We start from the raw sequence: 13,753 nt of genomic DNA on the forward strand, positions 1-13,753 counted from the left end.
TACTAAAGATAATGCAAATTTAAAGTTGAGTATTGGGAAACTCATTGTTGTTGTGACGTGCATTCTGTGTTGCTTGTTTCTGGAAAATAAATCAGACTAGTTGGAGCTCCCTGGGATTAAGGAATCAATTTATTTGGTTAATCCTATAATTGAGCACCATAAATGGACTACCAGAGTAAATCCTCACTTTAATCGCCCACCTGTCAACCAAAAGGTCATGAAGCCTGAACTGCCCAGAACCCTCTGGATAGCAGGCAATGTGTTTCTCTTTTTAATCCTTTAACCTGATGGAGAGGAGGGGATCGGAGGGAAAATTTTTCATTTTTGAAAATGGCATACCCCCAGTGTCTGGAAACCCAACTGGAATGAAAATCTTAATCCAGTTTATTTTTTCCTCACATGTGGTCTCTCCATTCATTCCTTTGCTTTTAGAGGATAATTTTGTAACAGATTGCATACATTTCAAATCAAATATGTCATTAAGTTACACCAATTTTCAAATGGAAAGTACATACATACTTTCATTGTGAAAATTATCCCATCAAATCTGCACGCACAGAATTGCTCCTGCTAATTTGTGCACAGAAATGTAATGCGCATATTTATGAAAATGCAAAAGTATGCCCAGAATACAAACCCCTCGCCAACCCTGCCACCTGTACAATGAAATTCTACAAAAAAATGGGTTATGTAAGACAGTAGGAACATACGACAATCCCTGATTCAAATCTGTTCCTGGGCCACTGTCAAAGATACACCTGTTTAAATTAATTACAGGGCTGTTTTCATTTTGATTTGAGGACCAACAGCTTAGAGTAGCACCCGTAATGCAGAGGAATCCTCGAAACAAGGAGCCATGTTGGGTGGATATGCAAGGCTTTGCTCATTTTTTGGACACTGTTGAGATTTGAATAACTAACAACTAAGTAACAGCGCTAATTTATTCTATATAATTTAAGTCTAAGTTTTCTGCACTACGGTGTGTGAATTTCATCACATGAAAAGTCTGCACATAAGTTTGGACAGATTTTTATTGCAATTTATGAAGTATACACAAATATCGAATACAGGCATATGGTTGTACCAGGGGGCCATCTACTGAGGCATTGTTTGCTGCCAGAATATTGTCCCATTTATGATAGCCTGTATTTAGCATTGAGGTCTTGCTTCTACATTGTGGTAGTCGTTTGTTTTTTTTTATTGGCTTTTTTCCCCACCTTTTTTGGTTTAAGTTATACAATTTTTTAATAGGCCATTTCCCCAGGCAAAGCACTGTTTACCTGCTGAAATGTCTTTCAGATTACCCTGTGTCCACCAAGAGGAGAGCTTGTGTAAATGAGCTTTCCTTTCCAGAGAGACTCTCTCTGTCTTAACAGCTTTGGGCCCAGCAGTCTTCTACTATATAACCTCTCCTTACATGTTTTTCAGTGTACTTTCTGAAGGAAGTAGGCCTATGAGATGCCCATTTGTGTGCATGTCTGTGTATGGGTGTCTATGGATCCCCCTAAAAACCTTTCGTGTTTGGTTTTCTATCCACACCAAATTTTTAGGACTTATCAGAGGGTACAAGAAGATCCTGACCATAATATATTTTTTAAAGGAACCACTTATATGTGCATTCAGAACCATGTGAATTTGTCCCAGAAAGTAGGCTTTATTAGTTATGGGTTGACATTCTTGTCTATATTTTCATTTCTTGTTTGATTCATTACTGAATCAAGCATTCTCCTGGTATGGAGGACATGTCCCAGCGTTAATGTAGGCTATTGGATGCCACTGACCCCTGGTGTACCAACCTGTAAAGTACCTATAACAGATTTTATTATTTTTGTCATTATTAGTCACTGTATGCATTTATTTGCTTTTGTTACACTCATCAAATGGTCAAAATATATATAGAAATGTTACAGCATATACTGTATATGTTATTGCATTCACCAAGATATCTCAGATTTTAAAATATGATTTTTTTAGAAAAATATTTAAAGCAGTGGAATGTAATAATCGTCTTCTGCTTGCTCACTATCCAGAGGAAGGCTGAGAACATCTGGTTTTTCAGACTCAGGATCTCTTTCTGATACTTCTGTAGAAAAAAGAAAGATACAGAAACATCAAAAGTATTAAATGTTAGCTATTGATTTACGGCCCGATTTTAAAAGGGCCACACACATAAATTTCGGGGGTTACGCGTGTGGCCGGGCCTTTTGCACGGTGCATGCATTTTACAATGAGCCCAGCCACACAAGTAACCCCCATTTCGCACTAAAGTGCCGGGCCTGCTGAAAGGGGTGGCCCAGGGGGCGTGATCTGGCAGGGAGGGGCAGGGTGGGGGGCGGGCCAGGACTGCACCATTAGCCGCTGTCACGGGGAAGCAAGCACCGGCAGATACTTCTGCTCTGGAGGAGCAGAAAGTATTAAAATAAAAAATTAGGGGCTAGGTAGGGTTAGGTTAGGGGTCAGGGAGGAGATGGGAAAAGGTAGGAAGCATAGGGTTAGGGCTAGGGAAATTCCCTCCCAGTCCACTCCTTAATTGAAGCGGACTGGGAGGGAACTGGGGTCCGGCCAATCGCGTCCCTGTGCATAAGTTATAAAAATTCCCCCCTACGCGCTTGAGTTGTGGGCCGCCCACACATGCACATGTGGATATTAAAATCCGGCACTCATGTGCATGTGGCCATTGGATTTTATAACATGCGCGCGCTGGCATGTTATAAAATCAGTGCATCCCCCTTTGAAATAAAAGTGTCTTCACTTTCATGTTTTCTATGATCAGCCATTTCTATTTATTTATTTATTTGAAAATATTTATTACAGGCTTATAGTAACAAATTCTAAGCAAGTTACAACAATATTAATATGATAGAGCAAGTATCTGTTCCCATTTAAATTAACAAGTCAATAATTCACTGTAAATATAGATTATCCATATTTCTATTGCTATATTATTTGGAGAAGAAGTTTTGGAATAAGAATGCAGGGATTTATTACAGTGTTGTAGAATTTTCTCTGAATCAGTATAGATAGAAACATAGAAATGATGGTGGAAAAGGACCAGTTGGTCCATCCAGTCTCCCCAGTAAGCTTATGGCAATATCTGCTGCACCTTGTAGGTTACCCCATGCTTATCAGTTTCCCACACCGTAAAAGTCAAGCTCTCGTTGGTTACTGTTTGAAACCAATTTCCCGTTATACATTGCCATTGAAGCAGAAAGCAATGTTTGAGTTGCATCAACAGTATCAAGGCTTATTGGTTAAGGGTAGTAACTGCCACATCAGCAAGTTACCCCCGTATTTGTTTCCCCAGACCGTAAAAGTCGGGGCCCTTGTTGGTTGCTATATGAATTCAAGTCCTCTTTTCCCCCTGCCACTGAAGCAAGAGCAATGTTGGAGTTGCATCAAAAGTATCAGGCTTGTTGGTTAAGGGTAGTAACAGCCGCATCAGCAAGTTACCCCATGCTTATTTGTTTTCCCAGCCTTATTACCAATGCCAAGGAACCCAGAAATAAACATCTTCCATACACACTGAAAAGGTGAAACGAACTGGTACAACCTCTGCTTACCTTTCAGCAAAATGATGACCCTATTTGAATCAACCGCCTTAGCAGGAAATAATTAATCCTGATTTTACCCAACAATGGGGTCGATGCAATACTGTGCACAGCGGCTGGCGCATGGTTTAACAAGCGATTGGATGTACGTCCATAACCCCAGATGCAATATGGGGAATAGCGTGACCAAAACGCACATCCAAATCACCGCTTAGCTAATAGCACTCATCACATGTAAATTACATGTAGATGACACTGTTAACTAATCCCCGCAATGCAAAACATTTCCCGCGCAGCCAATGTGCCCATTGCAATGTGACAAATTTTATACCAGCCTGGGGCTAGCGTAAAGATATGCCACGTTCAAGGTCGCATTGAAAAAAAAAAAGAAAAATCCTGCTTCCTGTGATTCCTCCTAATTAATCATAGTGATACTAAGTACAAGCAACCAAATAAAGCAGATTTAGTTAAAAAAAAAGTTTTTGAAAAAAAAAAAATTCTGGACGCCCAATACACACACACAAGATACATGGTCCAGGCCATGTATCTTGTGCATGTCTATGTCAGTAGCGGGAGAAAATGGACGCTTGTAGATTGAGCGTCCATTTTCCCAACCTGCTTGACAGCTATCTCTCCTGTGCACCCAGTGCCGAGGAGGTACTAGGGACGCACAAATTTTCCCTAGCACCTCCTTTTTTGTGCGACCCCCTAATTTAAATATTGCATTGCGCGCCCAGGAGAGGTGGCTGGGCGCGCGTTAGGAAAATGGGCGCTCAACACTGAGCGCCCATTTTCTGTGCACAAATATTGCATCGGCCCCAATGGGAGAGGGTTGTTACCATTATAATGCCATTAAAGCCACTGTTACGCTTGGGCTGAGTTCAGGGGTAGTGAACACCACCCAAAGGGGTGGCTCCAGGTGGAGAGAGACAGGGATGGCTGGAAACCGTGGCTGGGTCAGGGCAGACAGCAAGAAGCAAGGCAGGTCAGAAGGCCCGTAGGCCACACACCGTAAGCGGGGCAAGGCAGGCCAGAAGGCCCGTAGGCCACACACCGTAAGCGGGGCAAGGCAGGCCAGAAGGCCCGTAGGCCACACACACACAGAAAGCCCGTAGGCCACACACCTGTAAGCGGGGCAAGGCAGGTCAGTAGGCCCGTAGGCCACACACACACACAGAAGGCCCGTAGGCCACACACCGTAAGCGGGGCAAGGCAGGTCAGTAGGCCCGTAGGCCACACACACACAGAAGGCCCGTGGGCCACACACAGTAAGCAGGGCAGAGAGCCCGTAGGCCAAACACACACAGACAATAGAGCAGAGGGCCCGTAGGACCGCATGCACAGTAAGCAAGGCAGGGTAGGGCAGAAGGTCCGAAGACCATACACAGCACAAGGTAGAAGGCCCGAAGGCCACGCAGGGCAAGGCAAGACAAGGTAAAAGGCCCGAAGGCCGCGCAAGGCAAGGCAAGGCAAGACCGAAGGCCCGAAGGCCACCAAGACTAGGCTAGACAAGACAAGGTAGAAGGCCCGAAGGCCGCGCAAGGCAAGGCAAGACAGAAGGCCCAAAGGCCACACAAGGCAAGGCAAGACAGAAGGCCCGGAGGCCGCGCAAGGCAAGGCAAGACAGAAGGCCCAAAGGCCGCGCAAGGCAAGGCAAGACAGAAGGCCCAAAGACCACACAAGGCAAGGCAAGGCAAGGAAAGGCCCGAAGGCCACGCAAGGCAAGGCAAGGCCCGAAGGCCGCGCAAGGCAAGGCAAGACAGAAGGCCCAAAGGCCGCGCAAGGCAAGGCAAGACAGAAGGCCCAAAGGCCGCGCAAGGCAAGGCAAGACAGAAGGCCCAAAGGCCACGCAAGGCAAGGCAAGACAGAAGGCCCAAAGGCCACGCAAGGCAAGGCAAGACAGAAGGCCCAAAGGCCACGCAAGGCAAGGCAAGACAGAAGGCCCAAAGGCCACGCAAGGCAAGGCAAGGCAAGGAAAGGCCCGAAGGCCACGCAAGGCAAGGCAAGGCCCGAAGGCCGCGCAAGGCAAGGCAAGACAGAAGGCCCAAAGGCCGCGCAAGGCAAGGCAAGACAGAAGGCCCAAAGGCCGCGCAAGGCAAGGCAAGACAGAAGGCCCAAAGGCCGCGCAAGGCAAGGCAAGACAGAAGGCCCAAAGGCCACGCAAGGCAAGGCAAGACAGAAGGCCCAAAGGCCACGCAAGGCAAGGCAAGGCAAGGAAAGGCCCGAAGGCCACGCAAGGCAAGGCAAGGAAAGGCCCGAAGGCCGCGCAAGGCAAGGCAAGACAGAAGGCCCAAAGGCCGCGCAAGGCAAGGCAAGACAGAAGGCCCAAAGGCCGCGCAAGGCAAGGCAAGACAGAAGGCCCAAAGGCCACGCAAGGCAAGGCAAGACAGAAGGCCCAAAGGCCGCGCAAGGCAAGGCAAGACAGAAGGCCCAAAGGCCGCGCAAGGCAAGGCAAGACAGAAGGCCCAAAGGCCGCGCAAGGCAAGGCAAGACAGAAGGCCCAAAGGCCGCGCAAGGCAAGGCAAGACAGAAGGCCCAAAGGCCGCGCAAGGCAAGGCAAGACAGAAGGCCCAAAGGCCGCGCAAGGCAAGGCAAGACAGAAGGCCCAAAGGCCGCGCAAGGCAAGGCAAGACAGAAGGCCCAAAGGCCGCGCAAGGCAAGGCAAGACAGAAGGCCCAAAGGCCGCGCAAGGCAAGGCAAGACAGAAGGCCCAAAGGCCGCGCAAGGCAAGGCAAGACAGAAGGCCCGAAGGCCGCGCAAGGCAAGGAAAGGCCCCAGGGCAGGGCAAGACAAGGTAGAAGGCCACGCAAGGCAGGCTAGAGCAGGGAGCCCAGGTGAGCTCGATGCCGAAGCACCGAGGCAACTGTCAGGCAGGGTTATAAGGGCACACCCAGAGCATAGAGTGGACAGAGGAGATGGACTGGGCCTGTCAGGAAAGCCAGCTCTAGAGGGACCCCTGGTGGTGAGGCGGTTGCACAGCAGCCACAGCCGTAACAGTACCCCCCCCTCAAGGCCTCCCCCTCCTCCAGGGTCCCATTTTTGCAGGGGGTACTCAATAATAAAGTCAGACCCCTCCGGGGGCGATGCGGCAGGTTCAACTCCTTTCTGAGGCAGCAAGGCAGTCCATAACCCCTCCTGGGGTGATAAGGCAGACACAACCCCAACCTGGGGCAGCAAAATCATCCATAACCCCTCCTGGGACAAGGCGGCAGAGTTAGACCTCTTCTGGGGCAAGGTGGCAGGTTCCATTCCTTCCTGAGGCAACAAAACAGTCCATAACCCCTTCTGGGGTGACAAGGGGAACACAAACCCCACCTGGGGCAGTGAAATAGTCCATAACCCCTCTTGAGACGACAAGGCAGGTGCTAACCCCTCCTGTGACGACAGCAGGGACGCTCCGGACCCTTCCAGGGTCGGCATCAGGGCCGGCACAGACTTCTCCCGAGTCGGCAGCTGGATCGGTACAGCAGGCTCAGATGGTAGAATAACAAAGTCTGTTGGCAGGACCGGTTCGGACCCCTCCGGGGACTGCAACAGGGCCGGTTTGGACCCCTCCGGGGACTGCAACAGGGCCGGTTCAGTAGGCTCGGATGGCTGAGTCAGAAAGTCTGTCAGTAGGACCGGTTCGGACCCCTCCGGGAACGACAGCAGGACCGGTTCGGACTCCTCCGAGGACGGCAGCAAGGCCGGTTTGAGCCCCTCCGGGGGCGGAAGCAGGACCGGTTCAGACCCCTCCAGGGGCAGCAGCAAAACCGGTTCGGACTCCTCCGAGGACGGCAGCAAGGCCGGTTCGAGCCCCTCCGGGGGCGGAAGCAGGACCGGTTCAGACCCCTCCAGGGGCAGCAGCAAAACCGGTTCGGACCCCTCCGAGGACGGCAGCAAGGCCGGTTCGAGCCCCTCCGGGGGCGGAAGCAGGACCGGTTCAGACCCCTCCAGGGGCAGCAGCAAAACCGGTTCAGCAGTTTCAGACGGCTGAGAGACACAGTCTGTCAGTAGGGCCGGTTCAGATCCTTCCGGGGCCAGCAGCAGGACCGATTCGAGCCCCTCCGGGGGTGAAGCAGCGGGCTCGGACTCCACTCGAGGCGATGAAGCAGGCTCGAACACCTCTCCGGGCGTTGTAGCAGGTTCGGACTCCTCTCGGGGCGATGAAGCAGGCTCGGCGCCTTCTCGGGGCGATGAAGCAGGCTCGGCGCCTTCTCGGGGCGATGAAGCAGGCTCGGCGCCTTCTCGGGGCGATGAAGCAGGCTCGGCGCCTTCTCGGGGCGATGAAGCAGGCTCGGCGCCTTCTCGGGGCGATGAAGCAGGCTCGGCGCCTTCTCGGGGCGATGAAGCAGGCTCGAACACCTCTCCGGGCGTTGTAGCAGGTTCGGACCCCTCTCGGGGCGATGAAGCAGGCTTGGCCCCCTCTTGGGGTGAGACAGCAGGCTTGGATCCTTCTTGGGGCGATGAAACAGGTTCAGGCCCCTCTCGGGGTGATGAAACAGGCTTGGACCCCTCGCGGGGTGATGAAACAGATTCAGACCCCTCGCGGGGTGATGAAACAGATTCAGGCCTCTCATGGGGTAATGCAGCACGCTTGGAAGGCAGAGCAACAAGGTTAGAATTAAGGCGCAGGGAGGACAAAGATTGTACTGCCGTGGGCTTGATACTTTGAGCCAGAAGCTCCTGCTTTTGTTTCTGGAGGAGCTGCTTAGAGAGGGCACAGGCAGTTCTAGGACGTCTAGGGAAGGTGCTCGTTAGTGTCTTAAGTGCAGCTGTGGGAAGCAGAGCTCTGCTAGAGTTAATTACTTCTCTCAGCTTTCGTTTCTGAGGCTCTAGCGTGGAAGTTATAGAAGGCTTCTTAACCCGGTGAGTTCTAAGATTTTCAGAATTAATACTTGTTTCCTGGTAGCAAGTTTTTTCAAAAGTGTCCAGAGATGAAGTGCTAGAATGCTTAATCCACAAACTGCTACATGAAATAATGTTGCTAACTGGGCCAGAAGCTGAACGCCCGGTAGTAGAACTAGCTGAGCTTTTGGGAGAAACAGATGGCCCGTTAGCTTTGCAGCGGGGGCAGGGTTCGCCTGGAGGCAAAAGGCACGGAAGACATGAACATTTCCACCATCCTGGCTGTGGAGTAGAACAGTTTAAACACTCTTGATAAACAGAGACATTTCTCTTATTGCAGTTACTGCACAACCAGTGTTCCTGACCAGCAAGTTGACAGGCTAGGCAGTTCTGATAGCTTAGGTAATTCAAGGTCTGACAGGAATTGCAGGTATAAAACTTTGAAGGAGGCATCTTGTAATAGGGAAAAAAAAAGGTTGACTCACCGGTTTAGCACACAGAGCTATCTCTTCCCCTGGAAATTTATGGCTTCGGCATACTGTTACGCTTGGGCTGAGTTCAGGGGTAGTGAACACCACCCAAAGGGGTGGCTCCAGGTGGAGAGAGACAGGGATGGCTGGAAACCGTGGCTGGGTCAGGGCAGACAGCAAGAAGCAAGGCAGGTCAGAAGGCCCGTAGGCCACACACCGTAAGCGGGGCAAGGCAGGCCAGAAGGCCCGTAGGCCACACACACACAGAAAGCCCGTAGGCCACACACCTGTAAGCGGGGCAAGGCAGGTCAGAAGGCCCGTAGGCCACACACACACACACAAAAGGCCCGTAGGCCACACACCGTAAGCGGGGCAAGGCAGGTCAGTAGGCCCGTAGGCCACACACACACACAGAAGGCCCGTAGGCCACACACCGTAAGCGGGGCAAGGCAGGTCAGTAGGCCCGTAGGCCACACACACACAGAAGGCCCGTGGGCCACACACCGTAAGCGGGGGCAAGGCAGGTCAGTAGGCCCGTAGGCCACACACACACAGAAGGCCCGTAGGCCACACACAGTAAGCAGGGCAGAGAGCCCGTAGGCCAAACACACACAGACAATAGAGCAGAGGGCCCGTAGGACCGCATGCACAGTAAGCAAGGCAGGGTAGGGCAGAAGGTCCGAAGACCATACACAGCACAAGGTAGAAGGCCCGAAGGCCACGCAGGGCAAGGCAAGACAAGACAAGGTAAAAGGCCCGAAGGCCGCGCAAGGCAAGGCAAGGCAAGACCGAAGGCCCGAAGGCCACCAAGACTAGGCTAGACAAGACAAGGTAGAAGGCCCGAAGGCCGCGCAAGGCAAGGCAAGACAGAAGGCCCAAAGGCCACACAAGGCAAGGCAAGACAGAAGGCCCGGAGGCCGCGCAAGGCAAGGCAAGACAGAAGGCCCGAAGGCCGCGCAAGGCAAGGCAAGACAGAAGGCCCGAAGGCCACACAAGGCAAGGCAAGACAGAAGGCCCGAAGGCCACACAAGGCAAGGCAAGACAGAAGGCCCGAAGGCCACACAAGGCAAGGCAAGACAGAAGGCCCGAAGGCCACGCAAGGCAAGGCAAGGAAAGGCCCGAAGGCCACGCAAGGCAAGGCAAGGCAAGGAAAGGCCCGAAGGCCGCGCAAGGCAAGGCAAGACAGAAGGCCCAAAGGCCGCGCAAGGCAAGGCAAGACAGAAGGCCCAAAGGCCACACAAGGCAAGGCAAGACAGAAGGCCCGGAGGCCGCGCAAGGCAAGGCAAGACAGAAGGCCCAAAGGCCGCGCAAGGCAAGACAGAAGGCCCGAAGGCCGCGCAAGGCAAGGCAAGGAAAGGCCCGAAGGCCACGCAAGGCAAGGCAAGGAAAGGAAAGGCCCGAAGGCCACGCAAGGAAAGGAAAGGCCCGAAGGCCACGCAAGGCAAGGAAAGGCCCCAGGGCAAGACAAGGTAGAAGGCCACGCAAGGCAGGCTAGAGCAGGGAGCCCAGGTGAGCTCGATGCCGAAGCACCGAGGCAACTGTCAGGCAGGGTTATAAGGGCACACCCAGAGCATAGAGTGGACAGAGGAGATGGACTGGGCCTGTCAGGAAAGCCAGCTCTAGAGGGACCCCTGGTGGTGAGGCGGTTGCACAGCAGCCACAGCCGTAACAGCCACAATAGATGTAAAATGATAAAATCCATTTTCAGCTAAACAATATTGCATTTTTAAACGATTCGGAAGCAGTTAATATAATCATGGTGGTCTTGACTGGTGTAAGTGGGATAGCGCAGTATTCTGAGCCAGTCAGCATATAATATGGAATTAAAGAAAACCAACTATGTACATTCCGTGTTGTATGCCAAGGTTGGGAACTCTGTACCTGGAGTGCCTCAAACAGGTCTGGTTTTCAGAACATCTGAATGAATATGCATGAGATATATTTTCATTCAATGGAGGCAGTGGAAAAATTATACCTTATTCATTGTGGATATCCTGAAACCCAGACCTGTGTGTGTGTGGCACTCCAGGATAGGAGTTGCTTACCCCTTCTATGTGCTTATACAATGCTTCTCAACGCAGTCCTCTGGGCACACCTAGCCAGTTGGGTTATCAGGATAACTACAATGAATATGCAAGAGATATATTTGCATACAGTGGAATCAATCTCATGCATATTCATTGTGGATATACTGAAAACTGATTGGTTAGGTGTGCTTCAAGGGCTGGGTTGAGAAGCACTGTGCTAATCCATGCCTGCAGTATGACGAGGAGATTTTCCTATAATTGTAAATATCTAAAGGGGTGGCAGGTATTTGGTGAAAATTAGCCATGATTTTTGCATGCCTCCTAACCTGTTGAGCTACAAATAAATAAGACTTTTTTTCAGCTATCAATCAATATAATAGGGTAGTTGTTACCTTAAAAATTTTTTTATTGAAGCAGAATATCAATGCCAAATCATAAAGCACTTTTACTGCAGACATTTCACATAAAGTATTGCTGAATAAAGACTGATTTTAAGACAAGCCCCAAGTTTTCATCAAGTTCTTAAAATTATAAACCACTACCAGGGCTTCCCAAACCTGTCCTGGGGACCCCACAGCCAGTCGGTTTTTCAGGATATCCACGATGAATGTGCATGATATAAATTTGCATATACTAAGTCGCTGTGGCATGCAAAATTAATCTCATGCATATTTATCATGGATATTCTGAAAACCCAACTACTGTGGGGTCCCCAGGACAGGTTTGGGAAACCCTGGTATAAACAAACAAAACTAGAAAGGCAGATTTCTTCAATTTAAGACTTACAAGCAGAGCAATATCGGTGCGGGGAAAACGGCGCTCATGATTGAGTGCCTGCTCTCCGATCGACCTTTCCGGGGTGCCCAATTTAATATTTAATTGGGCTGCTGAGGTAAAACAAAGGCGCTAGGGGAAATTTTGTGACCCTAGCGCCTCCTCGGCAGTGGGCGTCCAGGAGAGGTGGGTGTCAGCGGGCTAGGAAAACGGACGCTCAATTTTACGAATGTCCCTTTTCCCAACCTCACCGCTGGCACACTTTTTTTTTTTAAATGTTCTCCTCCTTTTTGCTCCTCCGACTTAATATCGCCATAATATTAAGTCAGAGGAAGTACAGAAAAGCAGTATTTTCTGCTTTTTTGTACACTTTTTGGACTGCTCAAAAATTAATGCCTGCTCCAGGCATACATTCATTTCTGAGGGTAAAAATGTGCACTTCGGGCGCACATTTTTTTTCTGCATCGGAGAAGAATAGCTAATAGCCTCATCAACATGAATTTACATATGATGAGCGCTAATAGTTTCGTGGAGAGTTGGACACACATTTTGGATGCGCTGATCCCCTTATAGCATAAGGGGTTGTGGACGCGCATCCAAAATGTGCATCCAACCATGGGTTAACCAGTGCGCTCGGCCTGTTAGAGTATATGAGGAACTTCCTAACCTCAGGTTTGTGTGGACTGTCTCTGTAGTACAGACGCGTAGTACGTACTACTTTTAAAAGGTGCTGCTGCTGCTTTAAGTCATTGGAGATGTGGCATACTTGAGAGGGTGCTTATCTTTCTATCAGGATGAGTTGGAAGGTATACTGCAGGTGGTATATAGTTTGTTGCCATTTAATTCAGGCTATGCTAGGGTTATGTTCCTTAACTTCAGGACAATGACACTATAATATTCATGGTAAGGATGGGCAATCAAAGCTTTCAGAGTTCTGAACCATTGGCAATTACAAATGGTTTTTATTTGCTCACTCTGTACTTAGAGGAGTAAGCTTTTAGCAACATGATCTGAATTATTTCTGCTTTAGATAATTCATTTAGCTTAAACTTGTTAGGCCCTTAAAATGGAAGTGTTATCCGGTGTAAGTCCAATGGGGAAAAGCCATTTCTTGGAGGAAAGAAAAAGAGAAATGGCCTGCACTTTGGAGAGCGCATATCATGAAAAGACTCCATTTATAAGTCCCACCTTTCAATTGCACATAGATGCAATCCTATTACATCATTCTCCTTAGAAGAATACTTTTCCTTCTTTCTCACCCAAAGGCTAAAGCAATAAGAGGAATCTACTGTAGTTTGCTACTGCTGAGTCACTTGGGCCTCTGGGTGTTATACAGCTTGCACAGCTCTGCAAGCATGAAAGCCAACAAAATGATAATGTCGTGATAGTGCAGCCCATAGTATGCTAACCGCCCTGAAGCTACACACACGTGCATAGGAAGATAGCTCTTCCAGTCTTCCTTGCCCCTGAGGTTTTTTTTTTTTAAAGCAGAGGGCACATCAGGGTGGAGGAGATATGAATGTAACACAGTGTAAGCCACTTAGAATATATGATAATGCAGCATTTAAATGTTTTAAACATTGAATATTCTTCCCTTCCTTCTCCTCTCTCTGGCATTGATCATCCCCTTTCATCTTTTTCTCCACTTCTATCTTCTCTGCCTCTCTGTCCACCCTTAGCTAGATTTTACCCCTCGTTCTCCCCTTCTCTCACCCTCCAGTTCATGTTCTCCCTCTTCTCACCTTCCAACCAGCTTTCCATCTCCCACTCTCACCCTGTCCACAGCCCTTACTGTCTCTCCTTTCCCAGCCTCTTCTTCCCCCTCTGTTTCATCCACTCTCTAGTCCCCCATTTCTCTTCACTCATCCCCGCTTCAGCTCTCAGTTACCTTCCTCTGACTTTCATTTCCTCACCAACCCTGTTTTCTTCATGATCCCTCATCCCCTCCTGGCTCCAACCCCTTTCTTCTTTCTCTTATTCCCTACCCAGCTTCCCATTCCCACTTTCTCACTTTCTCTCCAGGCTCATTTCCGCTCTCTCTCACCCCCTTCATAGATCTGTGCCTTCCCTCTATCTCTCCCACACTGCCAGTCCTGTCTCTTTATTC

At 49.8% G+C, this 13,753-nt stretch overlaps 1 protein-coding gene across 4 annotated transcripts in view; it reads right to left on the reverse strand.

The window, feature by feature from the left end:
* Positions 1–1,013: 1,013 nt before the first annotated feature.
* HEMGN (hemogen) overlaps positions 1,014–13,753 on the reverse strand; it is a 39,772-nt gene continuing 27,032 nt past the window's right edge. For all 4 annotated transcript variants that reach the window (XM_029603835.1, XM_029603825.1, XM_029603815.1 and 1 more), the window contains one exon: positions 1,014–2,083. In XM_029603835.1, the coding sequence (XP_029459695.1) occupies positions 1,983–2,083 (101 nt within the window). In that variant the 3' untranslated portion in view covers positions 1,014–1,982. The remainder of the gene's footprint in view (positions 2,084–13,753) is intronic.

This window comes from Rhinatrema bivittatum, chromosome 1 (assembly GCF_901001135.1).
Source record: "Rhinatrema bivittatum chromosome 1, aRhiBiv1.1, whole genome shotgun sequence".
NCBI classification, from domain to species: Eukaryota; Metazoa; Chordata; class Amphibia; order Gymnophiona; family Rhinatrematidae; genus Rhinatrema; species Rhinatrema bivittatum.